This window comes from Melitaea cinxia, chromosome 14, assembly GCF_905220565.1.
Source record: "Melitaea cinxia chromosome 14, ilMelCinx1.1, whole genome shotgun sequence".
NCBI lineage: Eukaryota > Metazoa > Arthropoda > Insecta > Lepidoptera > Nymphalidae > Melitaea > Melitaea cinxia.
This window is the reverse complement of record NC_059407.1, coordinates 14,901,127-14,924,385: the sequence shown is the minus strand read 5'-3', so window position 1 is coordinate 14,924,385 and position 23,259 is coordinate 14,901,127. Positions and strand designations below refer to the sequence as shown.

Here is a 23,259-nt window from a genome sequence, read left to right as displayed (position 1 = left end):
AATTATATTCATTTTGAATCCATAAACAGAAATAATTAAAATGGCAACGAAGCATACCTTCATAATTTTAAGTGAGTTTACAAAGTATTTACTGACTTCATGTGTTCTCTGTTAAATTAATGAATGTGGGGATAAATTTATAATAATATAGTTTTATAAAGTGATATATTAAATAAAATATTTTATTTTTTTATAAACACTAGATTGTGGAACTATGAAATTACTATTAATGGCAAATTCAGCAGTCGAAACACTTAATAAAAATGTGTTTAATGTTTTTGGACATGTACAATAACATATTGCAGACACCAATAACATGCAATTTTAAATTTAAAAGTATTTGGTTCAAACCCTATTTCAACTATTCTGATGAAATCGTACACACGAAAACAAGATCTACATCACAGATAGACCTCAAAACAACCAAATGAGCATAGTAGCACATTATATTTAATCCACAGACATTAATGTATTTTTATATACATTGTAAATTTTAATTATTGTATTTTGATAAGATTGTATATTTCTATTTCTAAATTTATCATTATTTTCTTTTTCTTATTATTTGACATACCTGTGTGTTACCTTTTTTCTCGTTGACTTACATAGGCTAGATCAAAGCTCTGTAACCTTTATATGTGAAGAAATAAATATAAAAAAATAACCTAACTAGACAATTTCCTTGTAAAATAACTCATCCGATAAAGTTAAGTCTGACTTTTATTGATGACACTTTAATTATTTTTTCGTTAATAACAATAAAAGAATTCTACGTGACATTGGCGAAATCGTCTGTGCTCATTTGGCACTATTGAAAGCCATTATTAACCTTAAATAAGAAGAAGAAGAATAATAAAGAAAACTAACAAACTAAGCCAAAATATTCACAAAGATACTTTTAATTTAAATACATTTTCAGGCGTTCTACTTCTTCCGAACTATTACGCTTACATTCCGAACGTCAACGAATTATTCACATCGCTAACGAGGGATAATGAATTCGTCAAAACAATTCACAAACCTCCTGACACACTATTGAAGAATATAAGTATTGATTTAGAAAAACTAAACTTGAGTATATTTACTGGAAAACTTAGAAATATGGTAGGAAACATGGAAAGCATTGGTAACATTATCGAAGACGATATAGACATTCCAAAAAGGAATGAAACTAGAAGGTTGGCTTACATTGGAAATATATATGAATGGAGAAACGCGTCTAAAATTCTTGTGAAGAACAAACTGTTTGATCTAATGCTGCAGACGATATACATGACGAGACATAAAATTAAGCAAGTGGAAGATGAGGCATACTACAATCCAACGGATACATCTTACCGAATAGCGTTTTTATATAGACGGCTAAGACGTATTTGGAAGAAAATGCTGGATGTTTACACGACGATGGAAAGAAAAAGGTAAAATAAAAAATAAAATAAAATAATAAATCAATGAACGCCGGCTGTATGCACGAAAAAAGATTACTCATTTCCCCGTTGCGCTAATTGTCCCGTTGCGGTCATTATATGCTTGCGCCGCATCTATCTCTCTTCCACTCGATTTGCCTATGCGTCCGAGGAGATGTTTTATTATGACGTTGTCACGTTAAACTATCGTCCGTAAACAAACTTTACAGACAACGTGATAGCTATCCTAAATTTTTCAGACGTAGCAGTAAGAAAGTATTCAAAGCGGTGAATCCCTTCCTTATCCTGCATCACAAAGCTGCGAAGTTGCACGTGGACTTCATTTACTTGTGGTGGTTGCTGATCAAATTGCACGAGAGATACGACTACCGACATGGAATAACAAAGTTCGATCGCTATAGTCGACGTCCTACGTGAAAAAGAAATCATTTTCTTAAAATCTTTTCTTGCAATTTTCTTTCATACCTTTAAGTGTTTTAATGAAAATTATGACATAATTAAATTTAAAAAGGGTTTGTTTTTGTTTTTGTATAGTCTATAGAGCTTTATCAAAATTATTCTTACTGTCCATAAATTTTTCGAATTAAATTTCGAAAAAAATAAAATGAGAGTTTAATATCAATTTAACAAAATTTCTTGTCTATTGAAATACCTACTCGTAAATAATTAGTAACACACACCAAACACTTAAGTGTTTGTTTATTCATGAAGACTTCGAAAGCACTTAAATTTTTACTATACAAATTTAACCAATCAAAAGACCTTTCATAATTTAGAGTATCTACAATTTAATAGTGGATAACTATATGAATTCGCTGAATAAAAAAATATATATTTTTTTGTTCTTAATCGTGGATTTGTCGGTTCTCTCACTCCTTTTCTCTCTCTCTCTCTCTCTCTTACGCTTCGTACATAATATACATGTTCGTCTGTTCGTCTTTCGTCTGTTCCTAAGCTAAACAACTTGATGCTCTTAGATCCAGACTCAATCAGATTGAATCAGATCGAAATGAGCGGAACAGAAAGTAGGGGTCACTGCAAAGTGCGCCAACGGGTTAGTCATAATACTGTAAAATCTTTGAACAGTTTTAATAATTATTTTTAAAATATTTGTTACGTTTTATTTACTACATTTCTGTTAAAACTAATAAAATGATGTAAAAAAAAAACAGAATAAGATACACAAGATTAATTAAAAAAGATTCCTGAAAAATGAATTCCACGCGCAATTTCAACAAAATATTCAGCATTCTAAATAACATTTTTTTTCTGAAGCTTTAATTTTAAATTACGCTTCGAAATATTAATACGGAACCTTAAATAGGCTTAACATTGTCACATCGCTTTCACAAAAAAAGAAAAGAGGAATGATCCAATCATTATTCATCCGGAGAAATATAATTTCGTTATTGCGAAAAAAGGTGACGTTTTTTAAATGGCCTTACTAAACCAAAGACGATGGTAAAATTTGTAGGTACAAAATTACAGAATTTAATTTATTTTAATGTTATTCTAATGAATTTTTGTAAGAAAATTAGGCGTAAAATTTGAATTATGCTGAGCCTGTTGGTTAAGAAATACCACTTTGTCACAAAAAGTGACCGTGAAATGACTAATACTACTAAAAAAAATTGCAACGAGTTTCAATTCAGTATATCGCAGTCCACTGCTGGGCATCTCTAATTGGCGCCAGAAATCCCGGTTTTCAATCTAGTCTACATTAGACTGTCGGTCTAGCAGGCCGGAGGACGCGGGCTCCACTCCAGGACACGTCTGCTCCATCGGCCATCGGTCCTGCGACAATGATGTCCACTCGCTAATTCTGTGGGTTGTGTTAGTTAATTTCGTTCTCTTGCGGATAGACTCATTTCTAATCCTATCTTTGAGAAAGACCCCAGCATAGCCCGTTCCATTGCACGTTGAGCGACTTTAAACTTGTGGAAAAGACGTTTTATCCAAATTTAAACCGAGACCGACTCGTCGGGAGGATTAATTTAGGCTGCATATAGCATTTGGCCTTGCTCCTCCAACGTCTCCGCAAAGGTAACATATCGTCGGCGAAATTAAGGTGACAGATGTATTCACCATTGACGTTGATGCCTCGTTTCCTCCACCAATCCAAGGTCTTAAAAACATCTTCCAGCGTAGTGGTAAACAGTTTCGATAACATTACATCCCCTTTTTTTTACGTGGGGAAAATTTATCATGGATACCCTCCAGTGCGGGGGTGTCAGAGGGTTATGTCAGACTCCTACTGACTAAAAAACCACCTCGTGTGAGCAGTCATCCGCCAGGGTGGGGCGAGATGGGATCGCTCTAGCATTCACCACCTCGCCCCGGCGGTAGGCCCGGACAAAGCCTCCGGGCCCCGGCATAATGGTGGGGTGGCCTCGCTCACAACAAGGTCACCCCTCAGACGTGTGGGGTCGGGTCGTCCGGCCTGCCGAAGTCCCCCGACTGTCGGTCGGCCCCTGTCTTATCCCCGCGACGAAGGAAAATGGGTCTTGGAAGGTCATCGTCGCCGCGCCGTACCGTACATCTCAGTAACTTGATATATCGCCAAAAACGAGAAAACCATTAGCCATGGTTTTTTTCAAAGATGGTACTTTTTTGTGGAGAAAATAACATTGCCTGACGGTTAAATGTTTACAAGCTGTTTTATATCCATTCGTGTTAGCTTTTTTAATGATTTTTTTTAACATCCTTACACGAATTTTCGAACTGATTATTTATAAAAAAATGTATACAATAAATCCTAATCACTAATCACTTAAACACTTTATTACTTTCACGAACCATCTAAAATAGTTACAATAAGAAAACAATAAAATTTGAATTAAAACAGTTTGATATGAGCGATGTGGGGTTTATTCGGGTTTTTCGTATTTTGTAAGTTGATATACATTTTAATAATATTTTTTTAAAGTACCATATTAACAAGATCGTGTAGAGTCTGCTTAGTAACAGGTTACCGTCACTTTTCATAGGTATATTCTAGGTAGTAATATTCTGACAAAACCAGGAACATAGTAAAATTATTGCCATACCCTACCCCGCTGTCACTACAGTTTATCCAAAAAAGCACTGCTTATCTTACTCACCAAAAGAACACAACTCTACTTAAGAGCATTGACAACTGTAGAGAGCATTTGCAACTACTGTTAAAACGTAGTGGTTATATCCTCTTTGACTACTGTACAATACAGATTATACAGCTCTTATTAGATTAATTATCATTTATAACCATTCTGCGATATATTTTATCATAAGCATGTTTACAATGCCTGGAAATATATTTAGGATTTTCGAAAATTAATTTTAAAACTGTATTAATCGACCCTCGAATCAATTTACTTAATAATTTGTAAAGTAAATATAATCGATTTAAGAGCTTCAATGTTTTTAATTTTAAAATAATGACAGCATTATATTTTATCTGTACACAAAATACAATTATTAATATCGATTTTCTTGTAACTAGATACTGGATACGCTTCTGCAGTACAAATATCAGCGAATATTTCACATCCAAACGCAAATAGAAATGAAGATATATCAAACATAAGCATAACAGACAACACTAACCAAGCACAATTTAACGAAAGTGCGTTAGACTATTTATATAATCAAACGGTTTTTGACGAAGAAAATGAGTACCTCGATCTGAGCGTAGTTGATGTCGTAACAGCGAAAAGACTATTAGAACTCGCACAGAAGAATTACGCTAACTTTAATGAAACGGAAGAAAAATCAATTGGAAGAGATGGCAAGAGAGCGGACGAAACGTTTTATACCGTACCATTTTTCATCAAAAAAGCATTTGATCTTATGGAACAGTCAGTATATTCTACAAGGTACAGACTCCAAGATACGAAAGACATAAGGAAACGCTTTGCAAATGATCTCTGTTACAACATTGCGATATTTTACGGTTCTTTAATGCAGTTGAGGATAAAAATGGATAATGTTTACGCGACTATGATGAAGTTTCCGTACCCTGTCAAGTTTGTATGGTTTCTAGGTTTGTATGAGAGGTCCGTTGCTATGAACGTTGATGTTACGTACATGGTAGAAGCTATGTTCAAGATGCACGCTAAACATAAGACGTTTGCGTTTGGTGAGAGCGTTGAAAAAGGGGCCAGTTGAATTTAACCTAAGAATTAATTTATCTGAAAAAATATCATTATAACGATAGGCAGTAAAATTTCACTTTGTTTTTCTGAATATATTATATTCTTTGGAACTTTTGAAATGAAATAAATAAGTATTGATTTTCTTCATTGTTTATTTGAGACTATTTCGATGGAAATGATAAAAAAAAGTTGGTTGTCTGTAAGGTTGGTTTACGGACGATAGTTTAACGTGACAACGTCATAACAAAACATCTCCTCGGACGCATAGGCCAATCGAGCGGAAGAAAGATAGATGCGGCGCAAGCGTACAATGACTGCTGGCAGTGGCTTATTATTGCAGTAAAATCTATTGCACATCGGATCATTATTAATCAAGGCAATTCAGTTTTTTTTTTCAATTCTGATAATTATAATATGTACGATTTTATTTTTGTGTTACCCACACATTAGGAATTCTAAACATTTTTGAATATCATATCAAAAATTGACTACTCCAGCGGGGTTCGAACCCGCGTCTACGACTGACCGTGTCGGCGCTCTAGCCAATTAAGATGATGATAGAGATTTAGATTCTGATAATTATATCAAAACAATCGCTCTGGTGTAGTGGTGCGTGTAGACGCCTAAAGCACCGACAGTAATGGTCCGATTCCTGCTCGAAATGGATATTTATATTTGTCCAAATATTTCTTCTGACGACCGCTCTGATGTAATGGTGTGTGTGCCGTGTCGGCGGTGCCTAAACACCGACGATCGCGGCTTTTATTCCCACTAGGATATTTATTTCCGGTTGGGATGTCTTGTGGGATTCCTCACAGTTAAGCTGTCGGTACCCGTTTGTTTTCATAAGAACCCGATAACGATCGTCACTCATAACAGCGTGGTGAATTAAAAAAGTACGTAATTAAACTCCAATTTCTTTTCTAGATGCAGAAAGAGACCTATGCCCAGCAGTGGAATATGGCTGTATCGAATATAAAAAATAGACATTCTCAATATTCACGCTCTATAACTGTAGAACAAAGTAGGCGTTTATCTGATACAAAATGAAAGAAAACAATTAAAACGACGCAATATTTTCAAAAACGTTTATTACAAAATAAATACTTATACATCAGCTTCAATAAAATTAAAAACAACAACGGAATGCATACACACGAACATAACGATTAAACTTATAATTAAAATTACATCAAAACGTTCGATTACAATAATAATCATTAAGAATTATAGGTACGAGTGATATTGAGTACGATCCTCAGAATTGACACAATTAGAAATGACATAAGTACTCGCATTTAAAGAATAAAACTATACATCTAAAATGTAATACGAATAAAACGTAAGTTAAATTATTAATCTATTAATTGTTCAGCATTTCTACTGTCTATGCTCTGAGGAAATATTGATTTTATTACTAATTAGTATTAGTATTACTTTTTAACTACGTACGTTAATATTACAATTATCCCTTTTATGTGAGAAAAATATTTCATCTTAAAAAAGTTCCCTGGAAGATTTTACCGTTTACTACACATGTATGGAAGAAATAAATATATGACTAATAGTTAAGCAACTATAATACAAAAAGCAAATAAGTTTATTACTTTGTTTACTTTGAAGACATTCATAATTATTACTTATTTTTCTACTTCGAGTATTGACTTAGAGGTAATAAAAACTCTAACGTCGATTTGTAGTAAATAGTTAAAATTGGTTTTATTTACTTAAAATATACATAATTTCAATACATATAGTAAATAAATATTAAGAAAAAATTAGTATATCAATCCTGATTTTATAGCGATTAATAGATTATATAAAAACTTGGTGGTGTAAAAAAAAAGTTATTGATTATCTGTAGCAGAGTGACATTTATGAAGTAGTACTATTTTTGGTTTTAATTACGTACCTATTTTATTTTTTTAGCTATATACACATTATATTTAATATATAAAGCACTGGTTCTAGCTGTACATACATATATATAACAGCATACTGCTAAAATAACATAATCATATACATTTCAAAGCAAACCTTAATTCTCTCGTTACTAAATCTCAATGTCAGAAGAAAAATTAAACTAAATAATACAACAATAACATCAAATATAATTTAATTCTTAAATATTATTAATAATTTGCTTAAAATTATCACAATTCATAATGGCGTACTAAGCTAGAAAGACGTAATGTAAATTGAGAAATATTTACAAATTGAGTATAGAATATAAACCACAGATAAATAATGTAAAGCGGGCACGAACCACACATTTAAATATTACGCTTGTGTTGTGTCTGAGTCAACGTGCCCTCGAATTTCATACGTATTATTACGTATAATTGTTTTTTATCGCAAACGAAAAAAAAACTCAAAAAGTACTCGTCAAATCTCGGCCAAATTTTAATTTCGTGGTCCCACCACGTGATAAACACTAACTTTCAATTTAAAAAATATATATATATATATATATATATATATATATATATATATATATATATATATATAGTAGATTCGAGAACCTTCTCCTTTTTTGAAGTAAAAAAATAAAATAAAGTAAAAAAAATAAAATAAAGTCCCAATAGCTTGGTTTCTCTGGAGTCAGTACAAGCAACAACGTCATTCGTTCAAATTAAAGTAAATATCACATGACTTTACTTGACAGTAACTCCCATTAAAATTATCAAAATTGTTCTGTTCCTTAAATCTTGTAATATATAAGTAATTTTTTAAAATATTTCGCACAATTTGTATCAAATATAACATGATTTTGAAGCGTTAATATAACATAAATAATTGTGAATAATAAAAAATGGTATTTAAATTTTTGTTGTTATTTTTTTAAGTTTTTTTGCCATGTATATTTTATGAACAAACGATTATTGAAGTCATTTTACGATAATATTGTTAATTTAGTATTAATGTCTATTGCAGGAGTGCGATATTTAAAATATGAAAAAAAAATGTTCTGTATTGTTTTATTAAATTTCTTTATGAAAATATTTTTATTAAATTACTTTATTCTATACATAATTGGTAGCGACGTTTGCCGCCAAAATGTGTCTGTCATTGTCATAGCAAACTGTAAGCATTTTGAATTATGAAATATTTACATATAAAAGCGTTTACTACTATTTGGAGGAATATATTATTTATTATGAAAGTGATAGAATTATTTTTTCTACATAAATATTATTACAATAATTTAAATGTCTATTTCCTAATTACACATCAGTATTCACAATATCTTCAATTCTAACACACACCAGCCGTCTGTTTGTCTAAACGCAAATTAAATAAATAAAATCACAAATTTTACTACAAAAGATCTACATCACATAAATGTTGAACTATAACAGTAAATGACTATTTTATATTCAAAAGTTAGTTACTTTTTTTTAATTTAGCATTTCTTGTATTATCTGTCCCACTATACACTCTTTTCTCAATACCATTGTTTGATGGTTGGTCTGTAACTTTTATTATCTTTTTTTTTTCTACTATCTACATACCAAAGCATTTCTATGGGTAAACTGTTTACTAAACCTTTTAAATATTAATGATGGAAATTGATTATAATTATTATATATGTATAATGGAAATCCAATTGCTACGCTACGGTTACAGTACAGATGCTAATTTCAAATATTTTTTTTTCCATAATATTGACATTTATATGTATGTAACATACTTGTTTTACATTCTAGATTTTTAAATGCATGTGACGTATCGATATACAATACTTTATCGCTATTTAACAATATCGGTTAAACATTCAAAAAAATGTCAAAAAATAAAAAAAAATAAAGTCACAGATTAAAAATAAATCAAACGATAAAATAACGTCGTCTATGGTACCTGGACACAGACAGTCGGTATGTGTTCCTGTTCTCACTGGCTCTTCTGCTTTGTCTTCGGCTTGAACGAACTGTCACTTACGAAGATGAACGCGAACTCGCTCTTATCCTTTGCGTAATTTATGAATTCATCTGTTGAGGAAAAATTTATATGGTTATAGCAACAATCATATGGATAAGTCCTTCCTAATAATGTCTTAAGTACTTATTTTCATCGTTTTTATTATCATATTATCTTAAATTTAATATTTATTTTAAATTAAATATGATCGATCTTTATGTATGTTTACTGTAGTGCAGGGGTTCCCTAACTTATTTTGTCCACTTCCCACTAAGAGAATAATTAATTATTTTATAGTGCCCCCTTTAAGCAATCTTTTAATAAATATTAGTTGATGTTCACAAGTTGTAGTCGAGAGTCCTTATAGATTAAATGACAAATCACCCCCCAAGCCTCTACACAACGACACCATTTTTTTTCTAGGTCTCTTACTTTAGTACTGTAGCGCCCACAAGGGGGCGTTATCGCCCACTTTGGGAAACACTGTATCTAGTATGTCTTTCGTGTTAACCGTACCGTGTACCGTAAGGTGTTCTACTCCTAACTACGGTCCTTCAAATGGGGGGCTCTGTAGGTGTTATAAATCACGTTGCAGGTGAAAAGAAATTTCTAGCCCTGTTTTAAATTTTACTATGTCTTAATATACAATTTACTCTGGCAACGTACTTCTGCATAACCGTCCAACATTGTTTTTTTAGCCGTAAAAAACGTCGATAAATTAAAATATCAATACTAAGTGCCTCATACAACTAAAGAACCGCAAAAGGAAACAAATTCTTTTTCTCATAGAATATTTTCATAGTAAATTATAGCCGCGCTAACGACAGGTATAATGCGGAACGACTCTATCAAAGTAGCTAATCGTCTATTTAAGCAGTGTCATATTTAAAAATGGGCTAGAAATTGTTTTTCACGCGGAACGTGAATTATTTTATCTACTGAATAAATATACGAGTATATTATATGGGTGGCAAAAAAGTTGGGTAACCGAACCTTACAGAACAATACGACCAAATAATACTGCTTTCAAATAGCATCGAAGGGGGGGGGGGATTGGGAATAAGTTCGGCGACGCGCTTGCGATAATTCTGGTGTTGCAGGCGTCTGTAAGCTACGTTAATCGCCTACAATCAAGTGGGCTGAACGCTTGTTTACCGACCTAATCTTATTAAAAAATAACAATCTCACCATAAGTTATGTATCCTTTCTCATCGAGGTCGACTTGTCTGAACGTGTTCTGCGCGTCTTCCTGACAAAGACCAAGAACTCGCGTCCCTATCATCTCAAATGTGTTACATCTTACTCGACCTGAGCCGGTTTCGTCGTATAGCTGTGGGATTAATAAAATAATAGCTTGAACTGTTCATTTTATCACATTATACAATAATTTGATGTTGGTATTTAACATGCTAACTCTATGGAAATAATTTTAATGTATCAAGGTCGTCTATTGCAAATAAAGGCAAATAAATGCTTGTAAATATACACCACTAATTTATAAATTAATTATTAACTATTTTAACTGAGGTAGGGCACAGCAGGAATTTCCTGCTCAAAATATGGAGCAGCCCGACTGGGGTAGTACCTCGACCTTACAGAAGACCACAGCTAAATAATACTGTTTTTAAGCAGTATTGTGTTCCTGTTGGTGAGTAAGGTGAGCAGAGCTCCTGGGGGGATTGGGGATTGGGTCGGCAACGCGCTTGCGATGCTTCTGGTGTTGCAGGCGTCTATAAGCTACGGTAATCTCTTACCATCAGGTGAGCCGTACGCTTGTTTGCCGACCTAGTGACATAAAGAAAAACACAGTTTTCTGCTTCTAAGGTATGAAGGTAGGCAATTGAATCCCTCACACCACAAGATAACCACAAGTGTCAGGTATCGAACAAAAAAGAACAAAGTAATTGAAATCGGTACACCGAATAAAAATTCAAGAGGTAACACACACATTTAAAAAAATACAGTTGAATTGGCACCTTCTCTTCCTGGCGTCGGTTAAAAGATGATAATAGCTATATCACTTACCCTGAATGAGCAGGACAATATATGAGACAGAGGATCGTGAGGCAGAGAGAGAAACATCGCGCATAGGAGGTAGTCGGCAAAGTTCACCAAACCGGAAGATTGCTGAAATGAAAATAGAAATATTTTTAGCACAAGATTTTTTTATATACAACTAAGTCGGCAAAAAGCGTACGACCCACATGATTTCCCATGGTAAGTGGTTACCGTAGCCTGTAGACGCTGCAACACCAGATGCATCGCATCGTTGCTGACCCTATCTCCCAATCCCAGGAGCTCTGGTCACCTTACTCACCACAGGAACACAACACTGCTTAAAAGCAGTCTTATTGAGCTGTGATCTTCTGTAAGGTCGAAGTGCTTCCCCAGGCGGATTGCTCCATATTTTGTGCAAGATATTTACTGCTGTATCATACCTCAGTTAATAAAATATATTAATCTAAATCTAAATACTCTTAAATTTATACACACATATACACTAAACACAGATACTGTATTCATAAAGCAATTCGTTTTGCTAACGGACCGTTCAATTTTGAACATTATTAGATAACATGTCTTGTTCGAGAAAGTTCAAAATTAGAAGTTCCGTTCTTAAAACCATTCGTTGTATAAATGTAGGAATCGAGCATCAATACATTTTCAAAATCAATGTAGTAGTTTTTGACTTACTACTAAGTAAACAATCAAATCTCTTCTTATAATATTAGTACAGAAGACATTATAGATTTAACTCACATTGACAAATATATCAAAGAGCCTCTGGGAGTGTATGTCGTACGGTATTCCCAATCTTTTCGCGAATTCTTCTTTATTGAGCATTCTCTTCTTGTTCTGAAGACCTTCAGCTGCCAAGTGCACTTCGAGGTGTGAACGATCCAAACTAATGATAGAAATACCATTTTAACACAATGAACACATATGTTTATATTTTTAAATTTTGTATCAAACATTTGCTACATATCTTGATCTTCCGTCGAAAATAATACTATTTGCCTATTTTTTTAGTGATCGGTGTATTATCTTGAATTTTCATCAAAACTGCAACATTATTATCGAAAAGTTTTTATGAACATGTTAATTAGTATATCAGTCAGGCAACCATAAACACAGTCAATAAGTTGCCCACCTCAGGAGCAGGAAACCATGTACTTATTTTATACATTTAGATAGATCTGTTACCCAAAAAATAACGAATGTGCTTTAGACCACACGAGCGAAGTAAAACTTCTTTAATTGCCCCTCGGCAATTCTCTCTCTTTTTATCTTCACTAACTTGTATCTCTCTCTCAACTTCCGTTCGCCTCACCCGATCACACTTTTCGTAACGCTCTCGTCACGATTCATCAGCTTACTCCGCAAAATCAAGCGTGCGTAAAGAAGTTTCTTCAAAAACAATAATTTTGACCTTTCACCAAACCTTGGGAACAGACGATCATGTTATACGTTTCAGATACATAAAGAAAAATTTCTCACCCAAGTTGCGCTCTCAATTCACTGATTTCTCTAATGAAGGCGGCACACGGAATACCCAACTGCTTGGCTCTAGCGATTAGTCGACAGTCATCGTACGTGTAATCTAAGACTGGCACACCTAATGCCCTGAAGCACAAACATTGAGCATACATTATAATGGAACAACTTTTTCGGATTTTATCGCGGTTTATTAAGTTTTTTAGATGCCCGACGTTTTGGTTACTTTACAGCAACTATGGTCGCTGCGTTGGCGCAACGGTAAAAGCCATGGATTGTACCTGTTGCGCTGGCGGTTGCGGGTTCGATACCCGCACATGACAAACATTTTTATTGGTTATACAGGGGTTTGCCGTGGTCTGGGTGTTTGTGCAGTCCTTGTGGGTCTCCCCACCGTGCCTCAGAGAGCACGTTAAGCCGTAGGTCCCGGTTGTTGTCATGTACACCTGATAGCGATCGTTACTGATAGTAGGGAATATATCCGCCAACCCGCATTGGAGCAGCGTGGTGGATTAAGCTCTGATCCTTCTCCTACGTGGGGAAAGAGGCCTATGCCTATTAGTGGGATATTACAGGCTGAAGCGAACTATGGTCAAGGGAGGACGCATGGTTGTTGTTAAGTATCCGTATTTTATACTGTTTTTCAGCAGTCCTCAGACTTGCTTAAAATATTAATAGTAACTTACTTAGCCATCACATCTCTGACGTTCCTGGCGTACAACTTGGGATCTTTTTTCTCCTCTTCACTCGGATAGTACACCGGTAAGAATTCGATCTCGCAGGAACTGTGCACTTGGGTGAGAGTTAGCCATAGAAGTTTCAACCTGAAATATAAAAGGATGTACCTTTTTACTTCTTTCTGGAATTTGACCAGAATTTTACACACGTTTTTAAAATTGCTAAGGTGTTCAAAATGTTCAAATCTTCTTACAACATTAATTCAATTAAGTATTTGAGTACTTATTGTAAATGATAATCCCAATTACCGACCAGAAATAATTTTAGCATCTTTAAATAAAAATAGGCTACGAGTCGTTCACGTGATATTTTAAGCTACATTTTAACTCCCTACCTATTATACCAAAAAAAATCATGTGTATCTATTTGGTAGAAAGTATATTGAAATTTTCAGAATATTATCTTCATCTCATTACAGCTCTCTCCTTTTGATATTTAGTGATTTTCTCCTAACCCCCCCCCCCCTCTCTGCCTCCTCTTTAGAACCTCACGTGCTTAATGGACGATTTTCATGACAAAATAATCACAAATTCAGTAGTATACTTACGCGCCAGGCCCCTCCCAAGTCCATGTAACTGTATCCTTAGCATTTGGATACCGGATGGTGACAGGCTGAACAGGTACTCCGGGGTAGAAGCCCCCCGGCTTGAACGTAATGAGGCAGGAACGATTCGTGCACGTTCCTTCGGGAAAGATTAACACCTGAAAACAATACATATCACTCTATAATGCACTGACTTATTTAACATACCCGAGCGTAAACTATTGGCGCTAAAAATGTGACTTGCCGACAAACTGTCACACTTTTTTTTAGTTAAGGAAACTTTAAAGATCACCTGTTTCCACAATCAAATAAAAATAATTTTTGATGTTAAAAAAATGGAATTTGACGAATAAGGTTTTGTCATAACCCAAATAAAATAATAAAAAAATTTAGAAAGTGTAGACCTAAATGGGCTAAAAAAGGGCTAAAAAAAAATAAGGTTTGATGGATCTTGCATTATGACGTTTCTAATTACTTGAAGCAACTTTATTTTATATTTTTCTTGTGATAATAAATACAGAGGACAATGAAATATGGTATACAGGCCATATATGTATATACATATATTTTTTTTGCCTGGCAATAGTGGCAGTGGGTTATTGTATATAATTCTGCACCCCTGACACACACTCCTGGCTTACATCCTCCTAGTGACCATTGCGTTTGAGTTAAATGCGGAAATATGTGAAAAAATAACTTAAAAATAACTTTTAACTATTCGCCAACCCGCAGTAGGCAGCGTGGTTGATTAAGCTCCAACACTTCTCCTACTTGAGAAAGAGACCTACGTCCAGCAGTGGGAAGAACACTTCTACATATGATAATAGCGCATTAAACTTTTAAACCAAACGAATTTACATGTAATAACTCGTAAGCAAATGCCACCTAATTACCAATAGTAATTTAAATAGTAACAGATAATTACATATCAGAGATGGTCTGTTTGAAATGTTTTAAAATGAAAAGATGCCCATTGTTACATGAAACCTTATTAAGCCGTGACATAGCAGAACCACGGAACAAAACAGCATCCAATGCCGTGACGTGGGTATTTTATTCATTGAACGGTTACAATAAAAATGTGGTCTTAATTTTATTTTGAGCTGACGAAAGGTTGAATCTATTATACACATATCTATACTTTCATATATTATATACATCTATTATATACATCTATATATAGTTAATTATGACCTAGTTCTATAGAATATACTTGAATGATTTTTTAAAAAATGTTTTGATTTCTTTTCTTTTTTTTTAGATTTATATACAGAATGTGAATCTAAGTTGTATTTTATTAGTCGAGACCAAAAGTTCTGGATTATCTCTTGCTGATAAAACCTATCAGTAACTTATGTGGGAGATAGCTTATCAGTAAACGATAAAATACCGCAGACAGGCTAAGTAATTAACTTGACTAATTTGTAATTAACGTTACTTTTCCTATTTTATGTATTCCATTACTTTGAAAATTATAAAAAATAAATCATTACTCATAATATATTAACGAGTTTATATTAAGTGAAAGTTCTCGATGACAATAACATATTAACGAAAATTTCGTCTTGGATAATTGGATTTGAAAAATTGTGTCGATGTAATTTCTTACATCGACACACTGTGAAATCAAAAACTTTTCCTAACTTTTTGTATTTTTTGACACACAATAATAACAAGTATACTCGTAGTAACGAGTTGGTCAAGGATATTGGTTCTATATATTATTTGATCGTTTATAATTTCGACTAACTTTAACAATGGCGGTATACTGAACACATAAGATGTTGTCACACGAATATGTACAGATTGGGATACTATGTAAATATTTAAAATATCTGTGAAATTAGTTACAAAATAATAAGTAAAAGGAATAAATAAAATACCAGTACCCTTTAAAGCTGCCTAGAATAAAAGATCAATTATTTATTTATAATTTTATTTAAATAATAATTAGCATATAAATTAGTTAAATTATAGCTTATATTTATATAAGCAGCTTTATAAGTTCATTCTTCAGTAACCAATTAAGTCCACTTCAAACAGTACAACACACTACAACTATTTCAATAGGGACAATAACAAAACATCTCCTCGGACGCATAGGCCAATCGAGTGGAAGCAAGGACAATGAGTCGTCCTTTCGTGCATGCAGCCGGAGGATAAATACAAATAATAAGCAATCGGTTTGTAACGAGAAGTACAGTATTCCCATTTATTCGTAACACGAATGACGCAGCACCTTCGATAGAAAGTCGCGTTCAATCTATGTTCAGGTGTCATGAACAAATTGATGAAATAAAACATTGGGTGCTATTTACACTTTGAGCTTGTTCTGTTAGTTGCTAATTGATCTCGGATAGTTATCATCAATACATATAATTAAAATGTAACGGATCGCTGTCTGTACATGGAAGATATATAAGAAAAAATATTATTGGAACCTTTATCAAAGCAAATAGCACCCAAAACAATGATTGTTAAAAAATTTGTCTGTTTGCCTGTGCGTTTGTGCACGCTAATTTCGGAAAAGACATCCGATTTAGATATGGTCATTTATATATTGTGGTAGACTTCACTTAAAATTTAGTGTTTTTTTATGTCAATCGGTTCATAAATAAAAAAGTTATGTCACTTTAAAGAAACACATTGAACATGTAAATACCCAAAACGAACGAAGAAGTATCAGGCAGCTAGTTAACAATAAATATCATTTCGCAGCCTTATGTCATGCAATCAGTCAAAACAAAAGTTATTGTTCTAACAGTCATACAGACTTGTACGCATATTTAACTAAATTAACAACAAGTCAAACAGGCTATATGTATCTCAAGGTAAATAAAGCAAAAAATTGACATCCGAACAACTCTTTAAAATGTATCGTAATTATCTATTTGAAAAAAAAAGGTTAGGCTCTTAGAGTATGCGGAATGTAGATTATTTTGTGTACAACCGGCAAGTAACTTTTTAATACTCGACGATAATAATAAACTTTAGTCATACTAGTGGTTGCCTAGTGGTCGAAATTCGACCATAATTAATTTAAACTATAAGTTTAAAAATGAAACAAAAGAGTCAATATGCGTGTGTTTATCAAAATACATGATAGTGTGTGTAATATTTTTTTTACTGATTTAATGTATTTTTATGCATAATTAAAAAAAATAGCATTCGGCACTCCTATATATAAACTATAAGTGTGCGAAATTTCATACTCCTCCGTTCGCGTGAATTCCGTAAAAAGGGGTACAAAGTTTTTTCTTCACGTACTAATATATTATTAATAAAACACCCCTTTATTTACAATGATGTCACATACTGTCAGCAATAAGTTTCATACGCGACTCTCAATTCACACTGAAAGTCTGACAAATATAATATGGCTTATGTTCAAGTCCGACCACAACGTCGAACTCGATAATTAGACCAAGCCAGGACCGTCACATCACATCCTACGTACAATGGTTTAAATGGACGGAAAAGGATAAGGCAGTAGCTGTGATTAGTGTGCCAAACAGCCATTTTATTGTTACATGAGTAGTACTTCTCTGTGTACACTTCCCTACCGCTTTCACTACTCTGTGTCCTATATGCCCAAAGGTTGTCTGGAAGAGATCGCTACTCTAGCGATAAGACCCCCTGTGTACACTGTTTTTTATTTGTAATATGTTATTGTGTTGATTGTTGTTATTTACAATAAAGAGTATTATTATTATTACTAGTACATACCCATCGAGTAGTTTGTACTTCGTTCGTACTACGTCTTAGGCAATGAACTGATAAAATAAAGACAACATTTTATTCTAATACTCCAAGAGTTGGTTAATATTAAGCAACATCACGACGCTAAGTTATCATGGTATATACTGGTCCAACAGCTACTATATTTTGAAAGGTATTTGACTTGAAAACTTGCAGCAATTGTCAAATTGTGAAATGAAGATAAACAAGGATAATGGGACATAAGCGAAGATTAATCTTTAAAGCACGTGACTTTCTTGCATCAAAGAATTTAGTTCGAGGTTGTTTTGTTATATTAATACAATAATAAGTGCTCGAAATATTGAAAAGATATTTAATTTAAAAATCAGACCAATTAAATGGCTAGCACGCTTCGGAAGGTACTTGAACATTTTAAGAAAGTTGTGAAATGCAAGCTTGTGCAGCAGCATTGTGTGTGTATGTCAAACATATTAATTTAGTTCCTATTATTCTACTGAATATTTTATATTTAAACTATTATTAGCATTTTTTTAACATCGGGTGTTTCAAAATGACAATCGTGGTAAGTGCCATAGAATAAAAAGTCAGTGTTGTGATTACCGCCTCTGCCAGTCTTTCATATAAAAGGATCAGGTTAACGTTATTCTTACCTGAGGCCAGTCTTCCTTAGAAGTTGCTCTCTCAATGATTTCCTTGATGGTGTTCTGTCTTGAATTTGGATCATCTCTCCACACGTACACAGGTTGCGTGTAGTTGATAAGCTCTGAAAAAAAATTACAAATTCAATTACTGACAAATATAATTTGATACATTATAACATTTTATCGAGAAATAAATCGTGTAGATAAGAATCTTCGGAAATAATAAAACAATACAAAAAAAATTACATGAGAATTAATAAATAAGAATCGTGTTTGCTTACAAACGAAAAAAAAACGACTTCAATTACATCGACCGAAAATACAGCATTGATACAAAAAAAAAATAGTCAAATAAATAAGCGTTATAAGAGAAATCTCAAAAATTCATTGCAGATCTATCTCTATCTAAATTTAAATGGGACCACATGACAATCATTAGCCTTCCATTTAAAAAAAATAATTATCAAAATCGGTCTACCCAGTAAAAAGTTACGAGGTATAATACAACGTAGGTCGACAAAAAATCGTCAAGTACATACGCACAATTAGTGATAACTTAAAAAGTACTTGTCAGATCTCAATTAAATTTAAATGAGACCAAATGAAACGCACCACCTTTCGATTAAAAAAAAATCATCAAAATCGGTCCACCCTTTCAAAAGTTCTGAGGTAATAATAGTCGAATTGAGAATCTCCCCCTTTTTTTAGAATTCAATTAAATATATATAATTATTAACTTACAGATAATGTGGGTTATTGACCATTTAGTTCATGAATCTATGAAGGTTTTTTTAACGTTGTGAGGACGAAAAGGTCATTTTCGTGAGAATTAATAAATAAAAGAAATATAATTACATATTTATAAACAAAGCTAATATTATTAGCATATCCTTATCTTTTATTCTTTAGCGATCTTGTTCAGGGTACTTGTCCAAAAAATATATATGATTCGCGGAAAATGCTCATTTACCCAGGTGATAAGCTATACAACATTGCGTGGTAGCTCACGTTAGCGGAAAAATAAATAATTGATAATAAAGAATATCTGTAACTTAAGCTACTAATAAAATTTACCAGTAGGATATAAGAGACCATTTTTACCTTCTCTAATAAACTACAACTTTTGGATTAGTTGTGACTGAAATTTATTGATGCATAATTGTGTTTGCAGGCAAACGAAGAAAAACCGACTTCAATTATATCGACAAGTAATACAACGTAGGTAGACGAAAAATAGTCAAATAAATACGCATTATCAAAGATTACTCCAAAAGTTGTAATCAGATCTCGATGAAATTTAAATGTGACCACATGATTAAACACCGGCTTTCGATTAAATTAAAAATCATCAAAATCGGTCACCCAGTAAAAAGTTATGCAGATTTTCGAGAGTTGTCCTCGATTTCTCTGGGATTCCATCATCAGATCCTGGTTTCCTTATCATGGTACTAAACTAGGGACATCTCCTTTCCAACAAAAAAATAATTATCAAAATCGGTTCATAAGCGACGGAGTTATCCCCGAACATATTTAAATATATATATATAGGGTGTGAGGAACAGGGCGTGAAGTCCCTCATATATATATATATATATATATATATATATATATATATATATATATATATATATATATATATATATATGTATATATATATATGTATATATATATGCGGTCGAATTGAGTAACCTCCTTTTTTTGAAGTCGGTTAAAAAGTAAAATCATTATTACAATCTTTCAACTGTTAAACCGTTATACGTCAGATAAGAGTTGAGAAGTTTATCAGTTAACCGGTAAAGTAGACCCACTATGTATAAAGGTAATAAAAGCAATAAATTGCATGCAAAGATTATAAAATCCATGTATATTTAAATATATAAATTTACCAAATAGTCAACGCTATTAATAAAATAAAAAACTAGTTCTAGCACTCCATAATGGTCATCAGAGCTATTATCAAAATTAGAAATCTCTATCTAGTCAAGTCTACCTTCTCTAAAATTTCGAATGTCAGATCAACTTTCAAAAAACTCTTGAGCGAGCTAATGAAGCAATTTTAGAAACCATAAAATTTTACAAATAAAATAGCAGACAAGACGTTAAATGCGGTTAATAATGCGAAAATTTAAATGTGGCCACACACCAAGAACAAGCTGTCAATTTAAAAAGTCATCATAATTGTACACCCAGTAAAAATTTATCATAAAAAAGTTTTAAAACATAAAAAATGTAGTCGTATCGAAATCCGCCTAGATTTGTGAAGTCGGTTAACGATTCGGTCGATTTATACGATATTTTATGAGGACAATAATTTTGAGAGTTTTCGTTTCCATTGTACATATATTTTATTCAGAATGACGTGAAATCAACTACACAAAAGTTTTTGTTACTGTAACAATTATGACTCTCAAGCTCTAACTGAAAATATGGTGTAGGTTTCATTTTCTACTTCTTACTTTTGCTCCAATTTTTGCACTGTCTAGAAGTGTAGTTGTTTCTTAATCAACTAGGTCGGCAAACAATCGTGAGGCTCACTTTTTAGCTGTAATCTTCTGTAAGGTCGAGTCGAGTTAAGTAGACTTCTCCAATCGAGCTGTTTCTGATTTTGAGCAGAATATTTCCTGCTGTGGCCTACCTAACTAAAAATACTCTATGACCATTGCAGAGAAGTCGTTTTGTACACATGTAATAAGCAACGTAAAGTTGCGGTTACACTAGCAACTAATATTTTAAAATCCCGTTATTATTTATGAGATAATAAATTACAGACTATCTCACACGATTGGTGTTGCTCGTAAAAGGTTTACAGTTGCAGTCTACAATTACTATATCGAGTATAGGAAATACAAAAACAAAATCAACGCAGAAAAAATCCCTATATATGTACATTAGGATTTAAAATCTCATAGTTCACCACAAGCAATATTCCAGTATCTTGAATCAAAAGACATTTTAGTGACGTCGAATATATCATCAAAAAATTAGTATTTACTATGACAGTCTAAAATTCTAGATCAATATCATCATTACCAGCCTATACATTCCACTGCTGGACATAGGCCTCCACAAGTTTACGCCAAAAATAACGTGAACTCATGTGTTAGATCAATATGCAAGATTATAATTGAATTGTAATTAGTTTTCTAACCACTAAATTAAGTTTCAGAACAATGAATCCCATTGGATATAATCATTATATTACTCTCCACGTAATAACAATTTTTTACCAACGTCATTGCCGTCTGACCCTTGTGTATCGCTTTCTTTTATAACAAAAGTAATATCACAATTTTCTTGTCTGTCGATTGATACTACTTTTTCTTTCGTCAAATAAATTTGTAATCATTAGGTTTAAGTATTTTCTAGTATATAATGGAACTAAACGGCTGCTTTATCGATATTGTTAACCTTTAACATACGTTAATAATGCAGGATTCTTCCTAACATATAATGTGGTGCTTTCAAATTGTATTTAACTACCTATTTGGGAATTTTCGAGGTAGTAATTGTCAGTAATGTGTCCCACGGGAAAATAGGTCTATACGTCTAATACGTCTGCCACATGAAAAGCACCAATTTACGAATAAAAATAGAATCATCAATCTCGGTACACATCGTAAAAAGTTATGAAGTAACTTACATCCATTTAAAAAATAGAGTCGAATTGCGAACCCAATTCTTTTTTTATTTATTTATTTTTTTAATTTTATCTTTAGTATTTATGGCAATTTATGCTGTGTGGCTACGGCACTAAAGAATTTAGCCACCCCCTCTCTTCCCGTGGGTGTCGTGAGAGGCGACTAAGGGATAACAAGGTTCCACTACCACCTTGGAACTTAAGAAGTCGACCGATGGCGGGATAACCATCCCACTACTGGCTTTGAAATACACAGGCCGAAGACGGGCAGCAGCGTCTTCGGTGCGACAAAGCCAGTACTGCGGTCACCAACCCGCCTGCCCAGCGTGGTGACTATGGGCAAAACACATGAGTTCACGTTATTTTTGGCGTAAACTTGTGGAGGCCTATGTCCAGCAGTGGACTGTATAGGCTGTAATGATGATGATGATGATGATGATTTATGGCAAACGTATAAAGAACATCTATCTTTATATTTATTATCATATATTTATTATTATATATTTATTATATATTACAACTTTCGAACAACTGCACCAATTTAAATAAATCTTTTTTTCTGTTATTGTCAGAATAAGGTCTGTATAAAAAAAAAACATTAAAAAATAAATACAAAAAAGGAAACCATAAAACGACAATGTCTTCCTAACGATTAATAAAATTAATGTCTGATTGACAAACTTATTTTTTTTTTCAGAAAACTAGGGGCTGTAGCACCTTAAAGAATAAATTAAAACCAAAGTTTAAAGTGTACAGGCTTCAAATGTCTCAAATAAATGTCTTTTCTTTCTTTCTTTCTTTTATATACTCAAAACTCAAGTTTTAGATTACACTTTTTTCTTCTTATCAATTACTACTTTAAGTACTAAATGCATTAGTGCATATATATTTCCATTTCGATGACAATAACCTTTACGATCGAAGTCAGCCAAGTTTACAGAACGAGAGGCGCACGTGCGAATCTAAATATATTAGCACGTGGTCTCTAACGCGCCTGAGTGTCGGA

General features: G+C 33.1%; 1 protein-coding gene and 1 long non-coding RNA gene across 2 annotated transcripts in view; one reads left to right on the top strand and one right to left on the bottom strand.

Moving 5' to 3' along the window:
* The first annotated feature begins 472 nt into the window (after positions 1-472).
* On the top strand, positions 473-21,712 carry LOC123659616. Its single transcript, XR_006744041.1, has 3 exons — positions 473-486; positions 7,160-7,170; positions 21,630-21,712. It is a non-coding gene; the product is annotated as an uncharacterized LOC123659616 (long non-coding RNA).
* The window catches only part of LOC123659615 (lysophosphatidylcholine acyltransferase), a 64,192-nt gene continuing 49,466 nt past the window's right edge, over positions 8,534-23,259 (bottom strand). Inside the window, exons 4-11 of the mRNA XM_045594819.1 lie at positions 18,626-18,738; positions 14,259-14,413; positions 13,660-13,797; positions 12,977-13,102; positions 12,239-12,383; positions 11,504-11,605; positions 10,667-10,808; positions 8,534-9,549 (exon numbers count right to left, since the gene is read on the bottom strand). Of these exons, the coding sequence (XP_045450775.1) occupies positions 9,452-9,549; positions 10,667-10,808; positions 11,504-11,605; positions 12,239-12,383; positions 12,977-13,102; positions 13,660-13,797; positions 14,259-14,413; positions 18,626-18,738 (1,019 nt within the window). The 3' untranslated portion in view covers positions 8,534-9,451. The remainder of the gene's footprint in view (positions 9,550-10,666; positions 10,809-11,503; positions 11,606-12,238; positions 12,384-12,976; positions 13,103-13,659; positions 13,798-14,258; positions 14,414-18,625; positions 18,739-23,259) is intronic.